A 22,970-nucleotide genomic window follows, 5' to 3' on the forward strand; every position below is an offset into this window, starting at 1 on the left:
CAAGGACAATGTTGCCTCCTAGTTTCCAAGTGGTACTTGTGGGGCTGGGAGAACCTCGGAGGACTCCACAGAGCCCTCAAACAGCCCATCCTGGGCTGCTGTTGCTCTGTTTGCCCCACATGTCCTCCCAGGTAGTAGTTCCTGTTACTTTTGTCTCTTAGAAATGGCTGGTCACTGTGATGCATGGCTGATTACTATGACGCACATTGTATAAGCCAATCCCCAATGACAAGCCGTTCTGCCTCTGTACTTCCTGCTTGCTTATCCCATCTAAGCCCTAGACCATCAGAGATCCGGGCCTGATACTCTGGGAGTGATCCCAATCAGTGCCCACTGCCATAAATAAATCTGCCTGCAAATCCTGGGTGTTGTTTCCATGTTTCTGCTCTCCGCTGCACCCCAACCACGCTGTCCCTCCGTGCCCCTGTGCCTCTGCGCTGTGGTTCCCGCTTCCTGCCCTTCAAGGCAAAGCTTCCAAGTCACTGCCTGCGCTGTTTTCCTGACTTCCCAGAGCAGCCATCCATCCCTTTGACAAGGTCATGCTCATTCCTGGATGAGGGACTCGCTGAAGGGCAGACTGGGGTCCATGTTGTGTATCTCAGGGCCCAGTGCAGGGCAACGCATGGGCCTATTCCAAACAGACAAGAAGAGCTCGGAATGGGTGGGTAGCCTCACAGGGTAACTGAACTGCCCTGCTTCTCAACTCATCATTGTTTAAGCAACCTGGGCTGAATGATGCAGAAGAACCTTGACTTCTACCATTCTACAAGCCCCTGATTTTGCTTCAGGTATGCTGTGAGGAGTTCCCTAGCTTTCCCTCAGTAATAATTTTACAAGACATACTTTCCCCCCCTGAATTCCCTTTAGATTTTTTTGGATTCATGGTGTCACTGGAGACCAATATGAAGAAAGAAAGGGATCACGTAAATAAAAATCATGGGCAAGACTCTCCTATGTCTCTCTCTATAAATCCCTGTTGAATAAAGAAATGAATGATAACAGAGGGGAGAGCTGAGTATAAAAGAACAGCAAGAGAAGGAAAGCTAGGCTGGTGCGGTGGTACACACTTGTAATCGCAACACTTTGGGAGGTTGAGCCAGGAGAATCCATCAAAAGTTTGAAGCCAGCCTGGACAAATTAGCAAGGGCCTGTCTCAGAATAAAAAATGAAAAAGTACTAGGGACGTAGCTCAGCACAAAAGTCCTGGGTTCAATCCCCAGCACCACCAAAAGGCGGTGGGGGCCGGCACTCCATATGAAGAAATTCAGGGCTCATTTGACACTGAGCCGCCATCATCAACTTCCTACTGATTCTTAAAAGTAATGACTCTTAAGATCACCGACTATCCACACCCTCAAGTTTGGGTTTCCAACACCATCTTGAAAAAATGATCAATCACATACATTTTTAGGTTAGATTTTTCAGAATTCAAAGGCATTGACAAGACTCGTCTTCCAACTTTCCATCAAAGAACTAAGATGCATATTTTGGGCCAAGGAATTTTGAGGAAAGCTGCTGGCAACTCCCTCAGGAGTCGGTCGCAGAGGTGCCAATTAGTGCCCTCCTCTTCTGTGTCTCCCGCAGCCTGGCTCTGGGTGGTGGGATGGGACTGCGCCCCAGGCACCTGCGCATGTGGGGGAAGCACAGAAGAGCACATGGGGAGGCACTCCCGGCTTTGATTGCAAAATGCCTTGCCCTTGGGTTTGTGAAATCCACCAACCACACACAGCCCACATCTGATTCATTTTCCATCAGCACTTCCAAAAGCAATCTTGTGTTGGGCAGAGAGGAAAATTTCACCCTGAAGAACTTTTTCAGGAAGTTAGAAGGTCAAACCTCTTCCCAGCTATTTCAGAGGACAAAAGTCAAATCAGAAAGCTCAGATTCCAGACGTTTCATTTTGGTTTTGCCTCACACAACTAGACCATAACAAGGCATACGATGAAAGAGATGGTGACTTTTGCTCTCTAGGTCATATTTAGACAGAAGTTTTCGAGGTAGGCATTTGGCCAAACTGCAAAGTTCATCCAGCCAACAATGCTTCCTTTCATGTGGAAGTCAGATCTGCAGTATCTGCTTCTCCTTGTCACCCCTCTGGCTCCCCTCAGCTCCCTGTCCCCATTCTAGGACCAGGCCCTCGACCTACCATAGGGCCTATGGCTGAACTTTCTCTGCCCTCCCCTCTCCTAGCGCAAGAAGAACTTTGACAGCTTGATGGCACAACTCTACTAGGTGAAAGCAAAGGTAAAAATAAAGAGGGGCTGAGGATTTAGCTCAGTGGTGCAACACCTGCCTAGTAAGCATGAGGTACTGAGTTCAATTCCTGGTATCAAAAAAAAAGAAAGAAAGAAACAAAGAAAACAAAGATCAGCCAAGTGATGCAAGCAAAGTGTTTGCCATGGTGGTGGTGGTGGTGATGGTGGGGGGTGGCATAGCACCTATATCTGGCAGAGACTCAAAGGCAGGTGGAGAAGCGAGAAAGCTTTAGAATGGAAAAAGGGAAGGTTCCAGGTGCCCTGAGAGGGGGCTGTGGGCCAGAAACGGGCGACCTGCAGGCAGGGCCTCTTGTCTGATTGCTTAGGGGGCAGATTTGCCTTTTTTAGTTGGTTTTAGGTAAGAAGCAGGGACAAAGATTAGGAAAGCTCTTCATCCCAAACTGGCCATTTAGAGCTGACTGTCACAGAAGTTGTTATGTGGCTTCTTGGATTATTACCAAGGGCAGTCTGAGGTCCTGGAAGTCTGACTTGGCTTCCTGGGCTGGATATTAGAGGCAAGGGACTGGTTTGTTGGGCAGGTTGGGTGGGTTTGTGGACCAGAGCTCTGCTTTTATGTATGTTCTGGCTATTGCCTGTGTATTTTCTCTTCCAAACAAAGCAGTTGATGATTGAGCAGAGGGACTGGTTTTTTCCATAACCCTCCCAAACCTCTATTCAGTAGATTATCCCTCATAGTAGTTTTTTTTTTTTAAAGTAATACATCAAAGGGATAAATTTGTCCATTCCCATGAGGAATGTCATTTTAGCTGATCATTCAAAAGGCCTGCATTCTAGACACTGAAGATAAACACTGAATCTTTTTGGTGAAATCCCTGTTGGTTTATTTTCTCTCACATTATTTGACTATGCTGTGGCTCTGAGCTTAGGACTTTGAAGCAAAGCCACAGACAGACAAAATGTTTTTGGAACATGGGCATAAACACACCTCTCCAAGATAACTGAGAACCATCCATAGTCCACTACACGTAAACTGTCATTTAAACACATTCTGTCCTGTCCAGGTCTCAGGAGAGATGGAAAGTAGCCAATACTTTTGCATTTTTCTCTTGGCCCATCTGTCCAGGTGAAATATTTAAAATTTCATTTTATAACATAAAATATCTCTTTTATCCAGATGTAATGGTTTTAACCTTTGCATTATCTTTCTGTCCTCTTAGTGTGTCTGAGATTTGTTTCCTTCTTTGATAGGAAAAGAAAAAAAAAAGTCACATGTTAATTTCCTGACACGGTAAAGGGATGTTCTCCCTTGGTGGGGGTGGAGAGAATGGAAGCCCAGGGTCTTTATTACCGGCAGGTTTTCCATGGAGTTGAAGCTGTCTGTGAGGAGCAGCAGGCCAAAGGCTTCTGTAACATACTTGGTCACCATCCTCCTCTTCTTATCCAAGAACCTTTTCCTGATGTACTCCCTTAACTTTGGGATTTCTGGAATTTACAGGCAAGGCAGACAATTTTAAAAGCCAGAAGTTTGTAACTCATAGAATTCATAACAGTGAAAGACCAGGTCTGTGGTCTGAATGAACTCTGGCTGGGCCTGTGTGGGCTTGCTGCCCACTAAACCAACTTTCTGAAGGACACTTTCTTCATGTCTCGGATCAACAACAAGCAGCAGATTGGCTGGATAGTAATTTTATGTAGCTGTCCGAAACAAAATTCAGAGGAAAGTAGACTGTTTTTTGTTGTTGTTGTTTGTTTAAATGGACACTTTCCCTTGGATCAGTCCACAGTGCAGAGCTGAAGCAAAAGTTTTTATTTCTATTCTCAGCTCTTTGGTCCTTCCAGATGTCTCTGTCTATGCCAAGCAGCTCTTACCATCAGCGTAGCTCAATCTTGCCTGTGTACTAACCTTACTTAGGGTCAATAATAGATGTCACCTACGCTTTTTTTTTCTTTCTACGCATGGCAGGTTTTAAAAATATTTGCCATGCATATATCACACTAATTTTGCCTTTGACACCTTATTCCAGCACTTCTCCCAGTTTTGGGAACATGTCACACCTTTTGCTTCTTAAGCTCCATTCACATACATCTACGCATCCAGTAAACTGTGCAGCCATCGTAAGCCACCTCAGGCTCAGATCGGAGTCCAGCATGGATCCTGCCTGCTCGCTGAATTGTCACAAAGCACAGAGACCATGCAGACCTCAAGACTCTCTGAGGTGTCAGCGAGTACTCAGAGATAGCATCATTTCACTATGTCAGGCTTTTCTTTTCATTTTTGCACACTGGTTAGTATTAGCTCCTTATCTAGACTTTAAGTCCTATGAAGAAAGGGATCATGCTTTCCATTTTCTTTTTCCTCAAAGACAGAGCATATAAGACACTCAGAAACTACAACTAATGTCCATGACTGAGTGGGTGAGGAATCTCAAGCTACATACTACAGACATTACAACCTGATCCCTTGACCTTTGCCAACCCATGGTAAGATTTCAAGGAAAAATGAATGGAGGTGAAGTGTGGTCCTGGGCTCCCCAAGATTGCAGGGAGAAAATAATATATATATATTATTTGCCATGAGAAAATAATATATAATATAAATGTAATATATGTTATATAATATATATTATGCATTATATATGATTAAAACATGATATTTTAAATTTTAAAAATCATTACAGTAAAAGACACATTGCCATAAATCTCCCCCCAAATACGCTCTCACTTCCAGTACACTTATCCCACCATCCTGACACTTTCTGAAGCAGTTCTGGAAGTCCTCTTTTGGGAGTGTCTTTATTCGTGCTGTTGTGGCTTCCTTGATGACCAGAACTGATTCAAAATGTCTCCCTCTCATGGTCATTTCAACTTCAGAGAAAAGCTATAAATCACACAGTGCCACATCCGGTGAACCGGGTGGATGAGGACACATGGTTATGTTTCTATGAGCAGCAACATTCACTGTACTTTTTGACCACACCTGTATATATGTTTGCTAATAGGTATAGAAAACATGGCAAACTGGAGAAAAAAGTTCTGGGGAAGGTTACTGAGAATGCCAAGCTTAGAGCTGGCAAAGTTAGTGACTGAGGTAAGGAACATAAATTACCGGTTTCCTCCTCGGTGAGGAGAGCCTGCTGCCAGTACTCATGGGCGCTGACCGTGTACACCAGGTCCGAGGCTTCCAGAACCTTGCAGTCAGCTGGCAGTTTTCTCTGAAGTAAGAGGGACACATCGAGAAGAGAGCAGGTCAGCCAGGCAAAGTAAACACCATGCACGCTTCACAAGAACCTCAGCAAATTCCAGCCCACCCACTTTAAGTTCTCCAGGCACCCTCGAAGTAGCATAATTCTAAATGAAATAGGCAAAGGTGGGAGTGTTTACACCACAGGAATTGGCAAACGGTACACATCAGAGGTTTTTTTATTATTTGTTAAATACAGATTTGGTTTTTATTTGTTTTTGTTTTGTTTTTTATTTTTTGTTTTTTGTTTTTTTCCGGTACCAGGGATCGAACTCACGACCTTGTGCTTGCTGGGCAGGCGCTGTGCCGCTGAGCTAAATCCCCAGCCCCAAGATTTGGTTTTTAAACACTACCTGCTCAACAACGTTGGACAAAGGTCTTAGAAAAGTGAAAGTCTCTTACCCAGATGGCTAATGAGTTCTTGTATACATTTTAAAGCAGAGTAGTATTTAAGGACATGAAGGATTTAAATGTCAAGAAATTCAGAATTATGTGCGCAAACCCTTTTCTATGATTCGAAGAGTATCATCACTAAGAAGTCAGGCTAACGTCAAATACAAATATTGTTCCATAACCCTTTATTATTCTTACTCCAAGAAAAAGATGAAAGAGCGAGAGAGGGAGCGAGAGAGAATTTGGGGGAGACAGAAGTAGAGCTGTTAATCTCTTTCTGATATAAGAGAGCAAGTTAGTAGGGGCCCTGCTCTGTTGTGTCCTCTCTGACTGCTTGAGGACACAAGCCAGACCTCTTGCAAGTTGTGAGCACGTGTAGCGAAGGTTGGAACAGACGTGCCTGTGTATTAGACCAGAAATCCCCAGATTATGTATTGAATTGGATCCTCCTATTCATATGTTAAGGTCCTAATCCCTCATACCTCCAAATGTGACCTTATATAGAAATTGGATCACTCACAAGAAATAAAGATGAGGTCATACCAGAATAGGGTGAGCCCCAAATCCGACACGACTGGTGTCCTTATAACAAGAGGACATTCGCATACCGAGTGTCTTGGTTACTTTTCTCTCTACTGAGACAAAATACCCAATATCCAAAGTTAAAGGAGGAAAGGTTTATTTAGCTCACAGGTTGTGGAGGTTTCAGTCCATAATCAGCTGGCTCCAAAGCAGGGTGGCGTGGCACGAGGCAACAGTTCAAGGCAGCAGAAGACAGCAGAAGCAAGGAGAGCAAAGTGCAGGGAGAAGCAAGCCTCTTTTCCTCCCTTATACTGTAAGCAGGCTACCCAACCTCTGGTGAGCGTAGCACTCACACCATCTCCATGCCTTCTTCTTGCATAGGATGAGGATGTTTACAAAGTAAGGACCCTGGCCTCCCGCTGAGTTAAACTTCTAAACTTCTCAAGTTGACAAAATGTATCAACCATTACACACAGAGACACACAGAGGAAAAATGCCATGTGACAACTTGAGTCATGCTGCCACCAGAAGCTAGAGAGAGCCATGGGGCAGATCCTTCCCTGGCACTGTCAGGGTGCACAGCCTTGCTAGCTAGCATCTAGACTTTGAACATCTGCCTTCCAAAACAGAAAAACTTCTGCTGCTCCAACCAGCACAGCTTGGGGGCCTCTGCTACAGCACTCCAGCCCTGTGTGTGAGTGACCTTGGTCACAGATGCCCATATTGCCCCTCCACAAGGGGTTATGCGCATTGCTGGTGCTGCTCCTTTTAATGCCCACTTAAGAAGATTATAGTCGGCACTGAGAAAGAAAAACTACTGTTCACACAAAAAGCCCAGAAAGAGAAAATCAAGGTGTACATTTGATATTAATTAAAAACATGCTCATGGTTCATGGAACGGGCAATAGTTCCAGGTTTTCCTGCAAAAAGCAACATCAAGGGCCTCCTAGGACTGGCAAAGAAAAACCCCCACATGTAAATGAAACTGGGTGAGGTTTTGACGCGAAATGGGTACAAAGTGATTGCCTATCTTACACCCTGGCAGAAAAGTCCTGAGATCAAAACTAGTACAGTGTAGGTCAGTGGCCTGGAAGAAACTCCCAGAGACAACCACGGAGTACTCTTGCAAGTACAGAGAATGATGCTAGGAGAAAGGTCCTGAGCACTCCCTTATGCATGATTTAAACTTGGTGGGGTGGCCGCACCCATAATCCCAGGACTCTGAGAGACTGAAAAAAGAGGATTGGAGCCCAGCTTGAACAATTTAGCAAATTAGCAAGAGCTTGTCTCAAAAACAAAAAAGCCAAGTCCCTAGGTTCAGTCTCCAGCATCACAAAAACAAAAACAAAAGTATGATTTGAGTTGGACTCTGAATAGAAAAACAGTTGCAGAAATATCTTAACCAATATGTTTTACTATATTTTCATTATTTTTGATGCACAAGAGTGTATGTGATTTAAAAGATCCCTAATCTAATACAGCTCTTTTGATAATATAAAATAAAAACTCTAATAAGAAAACATTATGTCATAGTTTAATTGGAAGGTTTTTTTTCTTTTTTAGAGAGACATAAAATTGTGGTATACCTTAAAATTGGAGATATCCTAGATCTTTTAGAAATATGAAACATTTGCTTTCCAGGGGGAGGGGAAGATACTTTGCAGCCTTAAAGGTATAAAAATAATTATAAAGGTGATAATGAAATGAACCAAATCCTGTGTATAAATTATTTTACATTGAGTTTCAGAAATGATTTGCAAGCACCATAATCTGTGTATGTTACACTTATTTTTACAGGTATTTGTAGGACCAAAGTTCATGACTATAGTTTAAAATGTCTGTAAGAAATATAATTGGGCTTAAAATGGTGCAATTTCATGAAGGAATCAAACCTGTCAACTGTATATGCTAAAGAAGCATGAATCAAAGCAAGAGTTTTTGCCCAAAGATTTCTAGAGTTGTAAATAAGACTTATAAATTGAGTGTAATCACTCCCAATGATCTTTGACAGTTTAAATAAAAATGATTTCAATCAGACAAAGCCTCATTTATGCACAGCCATCAGTAATTTTCATAGTCAAGTGAGCTGAATGAGCCAGGGAACGGCTGATTTGAATCTATAGTGGGTGTTAACTGAAATGCCTGGACACCCTGCTCCAGTGATTTCCCTACAGTGAGCTGGTCCAACAGGCCAGCGTTTGCCATACTTGTCTTCTGCCGACAGACCTTTGTCCCAAAGGCTGTTCTGAGCATGACCAGGAGTCTTCTGTGAGCACAGAATACTCCCAGAGCCACTCACAAGCCAGCAAGGGGCAGGGCATGTGCTATGGGGTCACCGGCACTGGCCTCGGCCTTGTTCTCAGCACACATGTTATGAAAAGCTGTCTTTATGATTTCCCTTGGTGTCTTTCAAAATTCCAGATGTCAAAGCTAAGGGAAGTTCCAGCCTACAGATTAAGAAAATTCCAGAGCTTTGGGAGAAAGGGGAAGGTTTTGTTAGCTTTATCTGCCAAAAAGACAATGTTAAAACCTATGTTCTTCAGTTTTAAAAAAATGCTAGTGTTTTTCCCTAGTCAAATAATGTCCCCATTCAAATTGCTTTAGGAAAATAAGCTTTCTTGATAAAAATGAAACAAGTCACTCAGAATGCTATGAACTGTACATCTGTGCTTCTCTAAAATCTGTATGATAAAATCCTAACCCCCAAGGTGATGGTTTTAGGAGGTGGGGCCCTTGTGAAGTGATTAGGTCATAAGGGTGGAGCCTTTCCTAGTGGGATTAGTGCCCTTAAAAAAGAAAGCCCTCCACCCTTTCCACCACATGAAGACACAGCAAGACGATGACCATCACTCTGTGAGTCAGGAAATGGGCATCTGCCAGACACCGAATGTGCCAGCCCCTTGATCTTGGAGTGCCAGCCTCCAAAGCTGTGAGAAATGTCTGTGGCTTACAAGTCACCTCCTCTAGGGTGCTTTTGCTCTACCAGACCAAATGGACTAAGGCGTGGTGAGTCTCCCAAGGCTCGGAGGAAGGATAAGAAGAACAGAAACCATAATAAAGCTCTCTTTCCACTCCTTCCTTCTAGCACTGAGAGCAAGGGCTGTTTTGACTAGCAGGCAGGGAAACGTGCCTAGAATAATTTGTGTGTGTGTGTGTGTGTGTGTGTGTGGCAGTGGAGTTTCAACTTGTTTGGCTTTGGGATCTGTCCTTGGGGCTGGTGGGGCACACGTCCAGGTATGTCTGAGGGGGTCATGGAGGAGGGGGCTTGGGGTCTCTGTCTGGTCCTTCACCCCTCTGCCCTGGCACTGCTCCCCTGCTCTGCTTCCTGATGCCATGAACTAAGCAGCTCTTCTCCACTAGACCCTTCCACCATGATGTCTCTGCCTTGGAACCAACTGACGATGGACTGAAACCGTGAGTAAATTAAGCCTCTTCTCCCTTAAGGTGTGAGTGTTGGATATTGTGCCTACGCACTGAGAAAGCTAACACGGTGCGTGAGGCCATCCTTCCCTCTCTTTGTCTCTTGACAAATCAGTCTCTCGAATGAGGAGCTGACACAACCCACTGTAACCCAGGTTCAAATCTGGTGCTCACCCTGAAGACTCATGCAGGATCAGCTCACTGAAACCAATGAGCAGTTTTAAGTCCTTATAAGATTCCTTGGCAGCTTTAAAAAGATTGAGCCTTCTTCCTTCTTAACTCTTCTCCCTCACCTTCTCTGACCTCGTTTTTCTTCTCCCAGTGCCTTCCTAGTCCTCTGTCCCAGGCTGTCTAGGGGCTCTTTTTCCCTAGTGGTAGTGTTGTTTGTTTGTTTCATCTTTGGAAATTGAATCTAGGACCTCACACATGCTCAGCAGGGACTCTACCACTGGGCTACCCCCACCCCCAGCGTCTTTGTCTTTGGTTTTCATAATTTTCACTCTATAATTTTAAAAAATATCAGCCAATAACTATATTAATGACTACCTCATAATAACCTTCTTTCTCATATTTTATTATTAAAATTAAATTTGCTCCCAATGAAGGCATGTACTACAAGTGAAGTTTTCACAGTCATTCAAACAATAGGATTTGTAGACCTCAAAAGAACTTGCACTGCCCCACAAGCTGACATCCTGCTGCCCAGATACTCTCATGCAAACCAATTTGCCACATTTATTAGCAGTAAAGCTAGCTGTGAATTGTGCATTAAAGTATTTTGTTTTCCATTCCACAAATAATCTGATTAGGTCCTTGTAAAATGTGTACTTTTTAAAATATCAACAAGACTAAAAGATCAAGAGCAGCTCTACTGAATTATCACCTCATGAAAACTGGCATTCAATTGTTTAATAGACGAGTTGGCCTGGTCACAATGAATTAGAAAGAAAGCTTTCACGTATTCAATTCCATATACATAATACAAAGACATTTTCTGCATCAATATCACTGAAGTCAAAGGACAGAAAGCCATTGAATATAGAACAAGACACAGGCCAAATGTTTTTACCATTCAATCCAGCGCTGAAGATCTAGTTTTGGCAAAACCAGATCATCTATCACATAATACTCTGATACATCACTTCTGTTCTCTTTATATTTCATCTTAAAGTTGGTTTCCATTGTATAGCTGCAGCTGCATAAGACTATTATAATAAGAAGTTTTATGTTTGCACTATTTTAGTGACAAAATAGTAAAAATAACTTAAGGGAACACTAAAGTTCCCACAGAATGATTAGTTAAGCTTGGAAAATGCAGCTCAGCCCGAACAACAACCCCCCGCACCACATACACACTTTGCTGAGCTATTCATTCAAAACTATGCACACAAAGTTCACCAAACACGGTTTAGATCTAAAGTGTCCTCCAAAAGTTTCATGTGTGTGGAAGGTGATTGGATCATGGGGGCGCTGTACTCATCAGGGGATTCACCCATTGATAAGTTCAGTAGCTGAATGTGCTATAAGGATGTGGGGGTCTGGTTTGAGGTGGGTCACTGAGGATGTGACGTGGAGAGGTATATTCTTGTCCCAGTTCCCTCTCTCTCCCCCATCCTCCTTGGCAGATATCGGATGAGCAGCTGTGCTCCTTTCCACCATGGCATCTCTGCCTTGGGGTCTGCCAACCATGGACTAAACCCACCGAAGGCTGCGAGTCAAATAAACCCCTCCTCCTGCAAATTGTGGGTGTTGGGTATTTTGTCCTAGTGATGGGAAAGTGGCTAAATCAGCAGCCTACTTCATCATGTTCTTGCCTCTGCCACAAGTGCCCCTTCCCCTACTCCTTCACCTTACTAAAGACTACTGGTTCTTTACATTTCCATTCAAGAGGCTGGAAATTTTCCCTGAACCACTCCCCAATACCACCTTCCCCTATGCCTGTGTGATTCAGCCATCTTTCCTGTGTTTCCTCCATGATTCTATAGGGAAACACAAGCTGTAGAGTGATCTTTGATTTGCCTAGACATCTTTCTCAGGAGAGCATATCCTCATTTAATCCTTCTAACAATCACAATCACAGAGGCAGAAGTTATTATCTCTCCACTTTACAGAAGAGAAAGTGGAGGCTCAGAGAGGTAATATAACTTGCTTAAAGTCTCAGAGGTACTAAGCAATAGGGCAGAGTTAAGTCCAAATGATACACTCTTATGCTTTCTGCCTTTGCTAATACACAAGGCTAAATACACATCTGTTTCTCAAACTCCAGGAGCTGAGAAGAAAAAAAAAATACATAGGAAAATTTGTAAACTTACTTTAAGCTTTTCCTTGAGAATTCTACTCCTTTGTAGTTTTATTGTTTTGTTTCTTTCCAAAACCGCCTCTTGCTGATTTTGAATAACTTGCTAGGTTGTGAAAGAAAATAAAAAGCATGCAAAGAAGCTATGGTTATTAATAGTGATGAAATGGTAAGACATCCAGACTGTCAAATATGTGCATATTGGTATTATGTAGTACTGATCATAAAAAGTATTGTTGAAAAATAACTGGTCCATACTTACAGTTCCCACTTTTCTTTCCCTGAAATGAGATTAGAAAAATGTCATAATTACTGAACTTTTATTATATGTCCCAGCAGTCTTCTGACTTTTCCTAAAAACCATGTCTCTAGGTCTTTATATGAGCTCACTTTGGTCCAATATCCCCTTTTTGATCCACCTCCAGGGTCTATTTGGGGAAAAATGCCTTCTTTTCATCAATGAGCCAGATTTTGCATTCTGAAATTTCCTGCGGCCTCCCTTCCCATCCCATCTGGAAGGCAGCCCTCTCACCCTGGGTCCCCACAGGACTTTGCTTGTCCCTTTCCTATACCACTTAACTCTCTTTTAGACCAAGAGTTCAGAGACTAGACAACCTGCAGTTCCTACCACAATTCAATGGACACTTATCAAATCAGATTTCATTATGTTTAGTAGAAAGGATGAGTTTGAGATACTATCTCATGGTAGAGAGTGGAGTAGGGCAAAACTCCAGGGGAAAAAGAGAAACTGAGATTCTGACCCAGATCATGAGAACGTGTGAATTCTATACCCCACAGTTAGACTAGAGCTTCCCTGGGGCAGGAGGAAATGGTGGACGAGACTGGCCCAAAAGTCCTGTGAGAGCAGAGAAGTGCCAGCAAGGTCATATCCCACGTCCCCGTGCTCTGTGTGCCCTGCACGGCCCAATTCATACCCGCTGCTCCTCTGCTGGGCCCCCTTACACTCTCAGAAGTGTCGCAACATGGAAGCTAAGTTTTCTGGTTACTTGGGGGTAGCAGAGATCTACACGGAAAACAACATCTGCTAACATACACTAAGCTCTAGGGTACTTACCTTTCATTATTAGTTGTTAGACTGTTACTGTAACAGAATATTTTACTTTGGACCAAAGTTTTAAAACTTGGGGGCTCTTTTTCAGATGAGTAAAAAAGTCTCAGCAGTGGACAAATCAGAACTAAAACCTTATACTTCAAAGCTGCTCCAGACCAGAGTCTTACAGGAAGTAGCTCTTAGTGGTCAGGCATCTATACTGTCATATCTACACTGTACCAACTACACTGTAACAACTGTATGTCAGATATGTGAGTGACACCCCAGAGCTGTGTCAAGGACAGCTGGCTTGGCACACCTGACAGGGAGTCAGGTGGTTCAGATTCCAGAGACCACCCACCCACGCATCCTAACGTCCCAGGAAGTCACCCAGGCTTCTCTTTCACCCCTAGTAGTCACATCCTGAAGCCTGAAATGATGTCAAGTTCTTTCATTAGTGTAGTCAAGACGCAGAGAAGAAAATCGCTGGCTGGCACCCACATCCCACAAGCCCAGCACCATACCTGAGATACTCCGGCAGGTTGAGTTTGTCTGTCTTGGTGACCACCAGGGCAATGTCCCTGCAGAAGCCACGCTGGCAGGCTTTGATGCTTTCATTCAGAAGGTCTTCATGGGCTCTTCCCCCAGAAACTCTCTCTACGTCACTGATCACCCAGATCACTGAGCACTTATCAATGGTCTGTAGAACATGCCGGACTAGGTGTCAGAATGGGAAGGCAACTCCGTTCTGGGGCTTGCTGTCTCTCCGCTGAGTCTATAACACCCAGACTTACCTACCATGGGACCTGTCAGAGCTACCGTGCAGCGCACCTCTGTTCCCCTGAAGGGAAAGGGCTGTCTGCACCTCTCATCCTGAAATCCAGTACCTCAAGCACAGTGTTTGGCCCACACCAGAGCTTTGCAGTTGTCTTTGGAGCGACTGATTGACGGAGTTCTCAAAATCAGTCCTCCTGATCTGCCACTTACTTGCTCACCTCTGTTGTCCTCTAGAGAAAATAAATTGTTTCTACAGAACTGGTTTAGGTTGTCCAGCTACCCAAAGCTGTCAGCTTTTGGCATCCTTTGGATGTTTTTTCCTGCATGTTGGGCACACGGCCACCATGCGGCAGCAGGGAGCCAGACACCCTATGATCCAAGCTGCAGAGGCCAATGAACATGAAATCACTACTAACTAATAGCATATATACTGCTTTATTAACTATGCAACTTCTGGGTATCAAGTAACCATGCGTTTCCCTGTGCTGCTTTTCTTATTGTGCTGTTTTGCTTGTCTTATGTCTGTATAAGGTATTGAGTTTATTTGTACTTTGCACATACAGGTGTCACAAGTTTGGAACTTGATAATTAAATCATGATTGTGCTTCATACCAGCAGTTTTAACTAATGGAGATTTTGTGGCCCGGGGGATATCTGGTAATAGCTGAACATATTTATAATTATTGCAATTTGGGGATGCTAGTGAACAAAGGCTAACTGACCTATATGCCCAGAATAGCTATGCATAACAAAGAATTATTTGGCCCCAAACATCATGAGGTTGAGAGACCTCGATCTACAGTAGTGCGTTTCAAACTTGCTTTGCCTAAAACCTGCTTTTGAACTAGAGAGCAAGTTTTCTAACTCCCCCGCTGTGGCTCTCTCTACCACTCCCTGTCCCTAAAATGTCCCCCGATCCCTCTCCTTAAGACAAGGCAGTACCAGTATCCTTTCCCTTGGTAAGTATCCAGCTCAGAGTAAATGCACAGAGGGAAAATGCAACATATAAACTTGACTTTTAAAACACAGCTGCTTTGGTTGAATTTGGAATGGAAGATCTAGAGCTCTCATGTGCTCAATACACCCACCCTCTGTCCACAAGTCCTTTGGCCTCACGGCTCAAGGTTTAAAAAGCATATGTTTCCTGAGATAGACAAACCTCTGGACCATGGAGAAGAAAACAGACCCTGAGAGGCAAAGTGACCAAGTAGTGTCACCCAATTAGGGAGCCTGACTCTCCTCTATTTGTGAATAGACAAGAAAACAGGAACAATTGCACCCTTCTGCTTCTCAAATTATAATCAACTCAGTGAAACAGGGCACCAACTCAGAGAAACAGTGTCCACAGGGGCAGCAACTGTCCAGGCAGGTGTGGAGGGTCAAGGGGCCCCAGGTGGGAGCTCTTCTGGGGCAGGGCCTCTCACCCTGTGTTCCCCAGGGTCTTGATAAACCTACAGGTGCTTAGTAAAGCACATATTAACTGGGAAAAGGGCTGCAATCATTAAGGTTGCAGTGGTACAATTTCAGGCCCCACACAAAGCTCCTGAGCGCCAGGATTTGATACAGTTAAGGTGGGTGGAAGTCACAAAACAGTAAGACTGATTGGACTGCAGAGTGGGTGGGATGGCACCTGGCACCTCAGCCCCAGCCTTCCCCAGGATGACAAGGGGCCTCCAAGGGGTTAGAGAACACAGCAAAAGTCACACAACTTCTAAGTGGCTGACCCAGGATGTTTGATCTGTTATCATTTTTAGGGATGCAGAATTGGCAGCCGGTGAGATGTGTCACTGCGCTTGGCTTTCCCTGGAAGCAGGACAGTCTTCAGTAACTGCTTGTGAGAGGCTGTCACAAAACCACAGGAATGCAGAAGCCGGGGCCAAACACCATCCCTTGCGCCAGCCGCCCTCCTCGGAGTGTGTTTCCAGCCAGCTCTGCTGGCTTTGATGAGCTGCCCAGCATATCTGAACTGTCTGTAACCACGCTTCATCCAGAGAAAGGGCCTGGCCGCCTCCCCAGGCTGCCTCTGCCGGAATGAGCCAAGGTGGGTGGTTCCACTCCCAGAGCTAGGACCTGGTGGAAAATGAGGCTCCCATGGCCAGGTCTGAGTCAGCTGACCAAGACAAAGGATGCTGAAATGGATGGGAAATACTTTTAAAGCTTTTCCCACCCTAAGTATGTCATTTTCTTGCCTCCATTCCCCACACAATACAGCACAACTGTTTACATAGCACTTGCGCTGTATTAGGTCCTATTGGTCATCTAGAAATGATTTCAAGAATCCAGGAGGACATGTGTAGGTCATATGCAAATCTACACCATTTGATATATGGGATTTGAGCATCTGAGAATTTTGGTATCCACAAGGGGTCCTGCAGCACATCCCTCAGTGATACCAAGGGATGGCTGCATGTGATTCTTAATAAGAGGTCACAATCAGCATGTTTTCAGCCACTTTGCATTGAGTTTTACCATGTAAGGTAACAGTGCATGTTAAGTGCAGCGGCATCTTGGCAGGGCTACGATCTCGGTGTTATAAGGTGCAATTTGCTTCCATTACAATGGTACTTAGCACAGGTCAGTAAATGTCTGCTGTTACTATTACTATTAGCTATAATCTTTGCATTCTCAGCACACAGGATATTGTGCGTATTTGATAAAGGAACAAAGAGATACATTCTTAGAAGTACCTCACCGCCTGAGTATAAGGTGCAGATTAAACTTCCCTAATGCTTCACTCTTCGTCCACACATCTAGGGCAGCCTCCTCAGCTCACATCCAGGAGGTGCCTGATCATTCTCTTGCTGGGAAGTGAACTCATAACCAAGCCTCTGGCTTAAGGGATGGACCATAATCCAGATCACCACCTCCGGCCATAGCTAATTGGGGTAGAGACTGATGCCTAACCTGAGGATTAATCCATTAAACTGGGCAGTAATCTATCAGAGTCTTCCTTTTGGGAATTTGTGCTAAAAGGTATAAAACTGGACAGTGGTAGGCCCATGCACTACAAGATTATAGACTGGGCTAAGATGGTCATTTTTGGCCAGGTGGAACCATACGGCAAAGAAAGCTAAGACAGAAGCAGGGTTTGTGCAGAGGAAAGCAGAATCACAAGACACCTGCAGAGACAGAGACAGGGGCAGCTCTTTGATCCTCATAGGTGACTCTGAGGAGGCCTGCCCGTGTCTCATGAGATCCTTCGGTATCCTTTCCATAAGCTCCTTTGGGCTTGGTGTCAGTTCAGCAGGTTTCTGCTCCTTATAACCGACACGACTGCAGCCTCTGGGTTCTTTAGTGATTAGCTGCTCTGTTCCGCACCCTGAGTGCTCATGGCCTGTGCCACTCTGTGCTTGGGTACTCTGCTTACTCACAGGCCTCTCCTTTGCAGGCCCTTGTTACATCACACACCCTTGTTCCGGCCACCAGATCTACACGGTGATTCCAGAACATGGAAAGAAGCAGAATTTAATTCCAATGAAACCCAGAATGGCAAAAGCAATCCTGTGCAACAAGGACAAGTCAGGTGGAATCACAATCCCTGACCTGAAATTATACTATAAAGCTACTGTAATAAAATCAACATGGCACTGGCTAAAAAAAGATCAGAAGATCAATGGAACAGACTGGAAGACATAGACACAACCACAAACACACTCAGCCACCTAATCTTTGATAAAGGGGCCAAACAAACTCATTGGAAGAACGATAGCCTCATTAACAAATGGTGCTGGAAAAATTGGTTTGCCACCTGCCAAAGACTGAAAATAGACCCAAGTCTATCACCATGCACCAAGCTCAAGTCAAAATGGATCACAGATCTCAACATTGAAACAGAAACACTAAATCTATTGGAAGAGAAAGTAGGTAAAAACCTTGATGACAGGGGTAGGCAGAGAGTTCATGAACAAAAACCAAACTGTATGTGAAATAATTCAAAGAATCAAAAACTGGGATCTCATCCTACTGAGAAGTTTCTGCACATCTAAAGAAATCACCAGTAGAGTAAAAAGAAAACCCACAAATTCGGAAAAAATTTTGGCTGACTGTCCTTCAGACAAAGGTCTTCTATCTAGAACATATAAAGAATTTAAAGGGGCTGGGGATTTAGCTCAGGGGCAAAAGCGCCTGCCTGGCAAGCGCAAGGTCGTGAGTTTGGTTCCCGGTACCGGAGAAAAACCAAAAAAAAACCAAAAAAAACAAAAAAACAAGAATTTAAAAAAACCAGCCCCTCCCCAGTTCAAAGACCCAATCCAAAAATGGGCATCTGAGATGAACACACACTTCTCAGATAAAGAAATACAAATGGCAAATAAATACATGAGAAAATGTTCAACATCATTAATCATTAAAAAAATGCAAATTAAAACAACATTGAGATTTCATCTCACCCCAGTAAGAATGGATAGCATTAAGAAATCAACCAATAACAAACACTGGAGAGGCTGTGGAGAAACAGGAACTCTTCTCCACTACTGGTGGGAATGCAGACTGGTGACACCACTGTGGAAAACAGTTTGGAGATTCCTCCGAAAACTAGGTTTAGAGGTCCCATTCAACCCAGCTATTCCCCTTTTGAGTATTTTCCCAGAAGGTCTGAAAACATCATATCACAGCAATATATGTGCACCCATGTTCATAGCAGCGCAATTTGTAATTGCTAAATTGTGGAAGCAACCCAAATGTCCATCCACTGAGGAATGGATAAAAGACTTGTGGTACTTTTATATAATGGATATTACTCAGCTATAAAGAAAGATAAACTTGAGGCTTTTATAGGTAAATGGTCACAACTAGAGACCATACTCATAAGTGAAATAAATCAGACCTGCATGTGTAAGTAACGTATTGTCTCACTAGTGTAAGAACCTGAAAGAGTGAATAAAAACTAGGAGGTATGATAGACATTGTGAAATGAAAGGAAACTGCTCAAAAGTAAAGGGCAACTGGGGTATGGGAAAGAGAAGGGAAAGAAGGGGAAATTATGTATGTATGTATACACAGGATAGCTAACATAGTTTTACTACTGTCTTCTATCACTTTACTGAAAGGAACAGTTAATGATTACTTGTTTGATCAATCTTGCATGTCAATATTTGTTTTCCTGAGAAACCACTTTGAAGATATCAATAGGTAACACAATAACCATTGTTAATTTCCTACAACTTTGTCTGTAACTCTGTATTGTTTGTATTGTTTTTATGCTATTTTGTAAATGGATCTCTGTTTGTTAATATGTTTTCCTTCTTTTATTTTTAAAATAAATTAAAATTAAAAAGAAATAAGTCCAAGGAAAGCCCTTAGACTGAAAGCAGAACATCCTTTGTTGTTAGAAAAGGTGCAAGAGTCAAGGGGAGAAGGAATGAAGCCCCATGAACGAGAATCACCTTTTTCCACATCTCATCCCTCTTGCTGTTGAAGTCTCCGGTGCCCGGAATGTCCACCAGCACGATCCCTTCTGGAATCAGCGCAGATCTGGGAAGAGTCACTTCTACGTGTTTGATCAAGGGCCAGATTCCTGTCTCGCCTGACTCTCCATCCCCATCCCTCCTCTGAGTGCGGATGTAGGGGTCCAGCTTGACAGACAGCTCTCCTGCCTGAGAAGGAGGGACAACATTACGCATACCAGCCATGCTCCCACCTCCCTTGCCCTGGGCTAGCTGGGATGTGGGTAATGGAAAGTGTGCTGAGTGACAGTGACAAAAGCCTGGACAATGGGGGTCAGCAGGCCCGGGATCTGCTCTGCCAGAGCCGAGACTTTGAGAGCCATGAGGGACGCTGCAGATCTAGAAGTTCAAGGTCCTTAATTTAGAGATGAAGAAACCCAAGTGAGCTAGAAGGGGACTTCAGGAAGTCATAGCAGCACTGGATAATAAATGTACCTTCCCAACTCCACTGGATTCTAAAATGAATGTAATTCACACACTTTTCTCAATTTTGTAGACAGTGGATTCCTCCCCCATAGCAAACGTGAACATTTCAGTTATCAGAAATCCAGCCATGACTATAAAAATATCAATAGTCATATGGTCACTGTATCTTATGAAGTGAAAATTAATTGGAAAACTGATCTTTGAAAATGATTTTTAAAAAATAAGACAAACATTAAAATATTTTTAAAACTTGTCTTCTTAGTACAAAAAAAATATGGTTCTCGGCTTTTTCACGACATTTTAACAACAGTACATGGGGTAGAGAACTGCTCTCAGCCTCCTGTTCCTGCTTAAAAAGGGACAGTGACACATTCATGTGAGCAGTTATGGCAATGAATCACAACTGGGGAAACTTCACGGGACAGCAGATTTGGGATTTATGGTGGTGTTGCTAATAAACACCTATAGACTGATCCTGAAAGAAAGAGTGCTCATTTTTAAAAAGTGTACACCAAGTTGGTAGGTTTAGTGCAATCTGTGTACAGAGTAATGGAGTTCATCAATTCTAATAAAAGGGCAAATTGTGAAAGAAGAGATAGTATGGGTTCTTTAAGATAATTAAAAATAGAGCAGATATGATTCAAGGGATGTGCAGGAGAGGCATGGGCTTGAAAAGCTTCTTTCTACAAGAAGACTGGTCAGTCCAGTGTATTGCGGTTGCGAGCAGACCACCATGGAAGAAGAATTCGAATTGTCTCAACTCAGTCTAGACTCTAACAAAAACCTCTGATTCATAAATTGCAAAAGTAAATTTGTAAATGGTAGCTCTACTCCCCTTGTTTCAATAATAAACTTTTAACACTGGGAAAAACATTTCCAAATACAGCGATGGCAATGAAATGAAGAGGCTATCTAAATCTTTGTCTAAATTGTGTGTAATCAAATGAAGTAACCAGTGTTATAACTGTGTTTTTGGAAATAAGAATATCATTTTAATAGCAATATCCATGTAAATGTAAGAAATGGCTACTGTAAGCCAGGTATGGTAGCACACACATGTAATCCCAGCATGCTGGGGGCTGAGACAGCAGTATCGAAAGTTCAAATCCAGCCTGGGCAATTTAGTACCTTCGCAACCTGCATCCAAAGATAAAAAAAGGGATGGAGATGTAGTGTACAGCAAAGGCCCTAGGTTCAGTGATCAGAACCACCCCACCCCCTGCAAAGCTGCTGTATTTGTTTTATTTTCTAGGCATTCAAGAGATAGCTGAGTGCTTTGAAAAGGTTTCATTCATTTGGGTTTTGAGGTGCTTTTTGAGCATTTAAAATACTCTTAAAGAATCAAATACATTAAACTTTATAATACAAACTGTCTACGGAAATTTAATTACATAAATAGTAATAAATGTTTAAGAAGGACTTGTTTTGTTGATTGGGGGCAATTGAACATTAAATTTTAAGACAAGTGTGAACAATTGTTCTTATTTTCTACAATAATTACCAGATTTACCAATAGAATGACAACTTTTCAAAAATGAATTTTCAGAAAAAAAAATAGGTTTTAAAATGTACAGTGTTTGTTTGTTTGTTTGTATAAGGTCTCACTATGTAGTTCAGGCTGACCTTGAACTCACTATGTAGCCCAGACTCTAAAAAATCCAATTTTACAGCCATAAATAATGAAAGATAACATGCATCATGGATAATTCTCATTTGGGTACCAATTTGTTTCAAAATAAAAATATTGTACCTTGGGGTGCTCCCCTAAATAGATTCAACTGTTATATTTGAGACTCATAATAAAATGGAGAAAATAAAATCTTGAAGGTACCTCTTCCGCCTTGAGGGTGATGATTCTTGAGGTGGGAATCTTCCCCTTGGGCTTTACTCTTAGTAAGTCCTCATAGTTCTTCCTTTCCGCCCCGGTTCCATAGACCACTTGCAACTTCCAGATGGCCTCTTCCATGGCCTCATCCTTGTCCCAGACATCCTCATCCACATCCTCTCCGCCAGGCTCCTCTGTCTTGTGCAGAAGTTTAGTCAAGTTCTTCAGCTCCTCCTTCCACTCCTGCCAAGAAAGAGCAGGACCATGCCCCTCATGACCCAGACGGAGAAAAGAGTAATAAAAGGAAGGATGCCCTGCACTGGTTGAGGCAGGAGCTGAAATTCACATCAGGAAACCTATGATCAGCTCCTCTAACCCCTTGTTTTGTTGACGAAGAGACAAGGATCCAAAGAGGGCTATGGCTGGCTCTCTGTCTCACGGAGAGCTGTGAAAAGACCAGGGCTGGAACCCATCACACTCTACTGAACTTGCTGGTTCTGGATGCTCCTTTTCATTCAACAAAGATGTGAGCTGGATTTACAAGGAATATAGGGTTAATCTCTAAGAGAGAGTGAGAAAGGAAAAAAGAAAGAAAGGGAGAGAAGGAAAATGGAAAAGAGGGAGAAGGAAAGGAAAAGAGTGAGAAGGAAAGGAAAAGAGGGAGAGGAAAATGAAAAGAAAAAGGAAGAAAGAAAGTGGGGGAGGGAAGGACAGAAGCAGGGAGGGAAAAGAGAAGAAACACTTGCCTGGTCAGAGAGAAGGTGGATTTTAGCCTCGTACTGCTCACAGCAGCCCGAGCTCACTTGCACAACACAGGAAGTACATATGCTGTCTCCAGACACTGGGAGAAACATTGCTTGCTGGATGATGGCGTTGATCAGGGAGCTCTTTCCTGCCCCAGTGCTTCCAAATAATCCAATGTAGATTGGCTCCAATGATGGCTTTTCAATCATGGCAAGAAGTCTGTTTCTGTATCCATGTTTAAATGCACGTTGTTATGATGATCAAAGTATACCGGGAAGCATATCAGACCAGAATACAAAGGAACTGCGTTCTAATCCCCGGCAAGTCATTACCTCCTTGGTCAAAGGGGAACATTAATCCCTGTTTCCTACACAGAGTTGGCGGGGAAGCAAATGAGACTATGCAAAAATACTTGATACTGTCTACATAGATATAGACGCACGACATCCTTGTTTGTGTTCTGTGGGAACTGCAAATTATTGTCTCCAATAAAACTTTTGCAGAGGTAAAGTAGTATTAGGAGCAACCCAGAGTCTTACTGAGCAGGGGAAATTGTAACCTTAGCACCGCTCAAGTCCTCAGGTCAGCTGGGCACAGTGTTGGGGACAATAGGCT

The 22,970-nt window shown here is 43.2% G+C and overlaps 1 protein-coding gene across 4 annotated transcripts in view; it reads right to left on the reverse strand.

Moving 5' to 3' along the window:
• Nuggc (nuclear GTPase, germinal center associated) overlaps positions 1-22,970 on the reverse strand; it is a 50,911-nt gene that overhangs the window by 16,587 nt on the left and 11,354 nt on the right. For 3 of the 4 annotated variants that reach the window (XM_005373760.2, XM_005373762.2, XM_005373763.2), the window contains 8 exons: positions 22,358-22,580; positions 21,618-21,854; positions 19,301-19,510; positions 13,664-13,839; positions 12,351-12,369; positions 12,105-12,194; positions 5,323-5,428; positions 3,565-3,698 (listed from right to left, as the gene is read on the reverse strand). In XM_005373760.2, coding sequence (XP_005373817.1) covers positions 3,565-3,698; positions 5,323-5,428; positions 12,105-12,194; positions 12,351-12,369; positions 13,664-13,839; positions 19,301-19,510; positions 21,618-21,854; positions 22,358-22,580 — 1,195 coding nt within the window. The remainder of the gene's footprint in view (positions 1-3,564; positions 3,699-5,322; positions 5,429-12,104; positions 12,195-12,350; positions 12,370-13,663; positions 13,840-19,300; positions 19,511-21,617; positions 21,855-22,357; positions 22,581-22,970) is intronic. The other variant, XM_005373764.2, reaches the window with a different exon arrangement.

The sequence above is a fragment of the Chinchilla lanigera genome, unplaced genomic scaffold (genome assembly GCF_000276665.1).
Source record: "Chinchilla lanigera isolate Chin_1 unplaced genomic scaffold, ChiLan1.0 scaffold00002, whole genome shotgun sequence".
Lineage (NCBI taxonomy): Eukaryota > Metazoa > Chordata > Mammalia > Rodentia > Chinchillidae > Chinchilla > Chinchilla lanigera.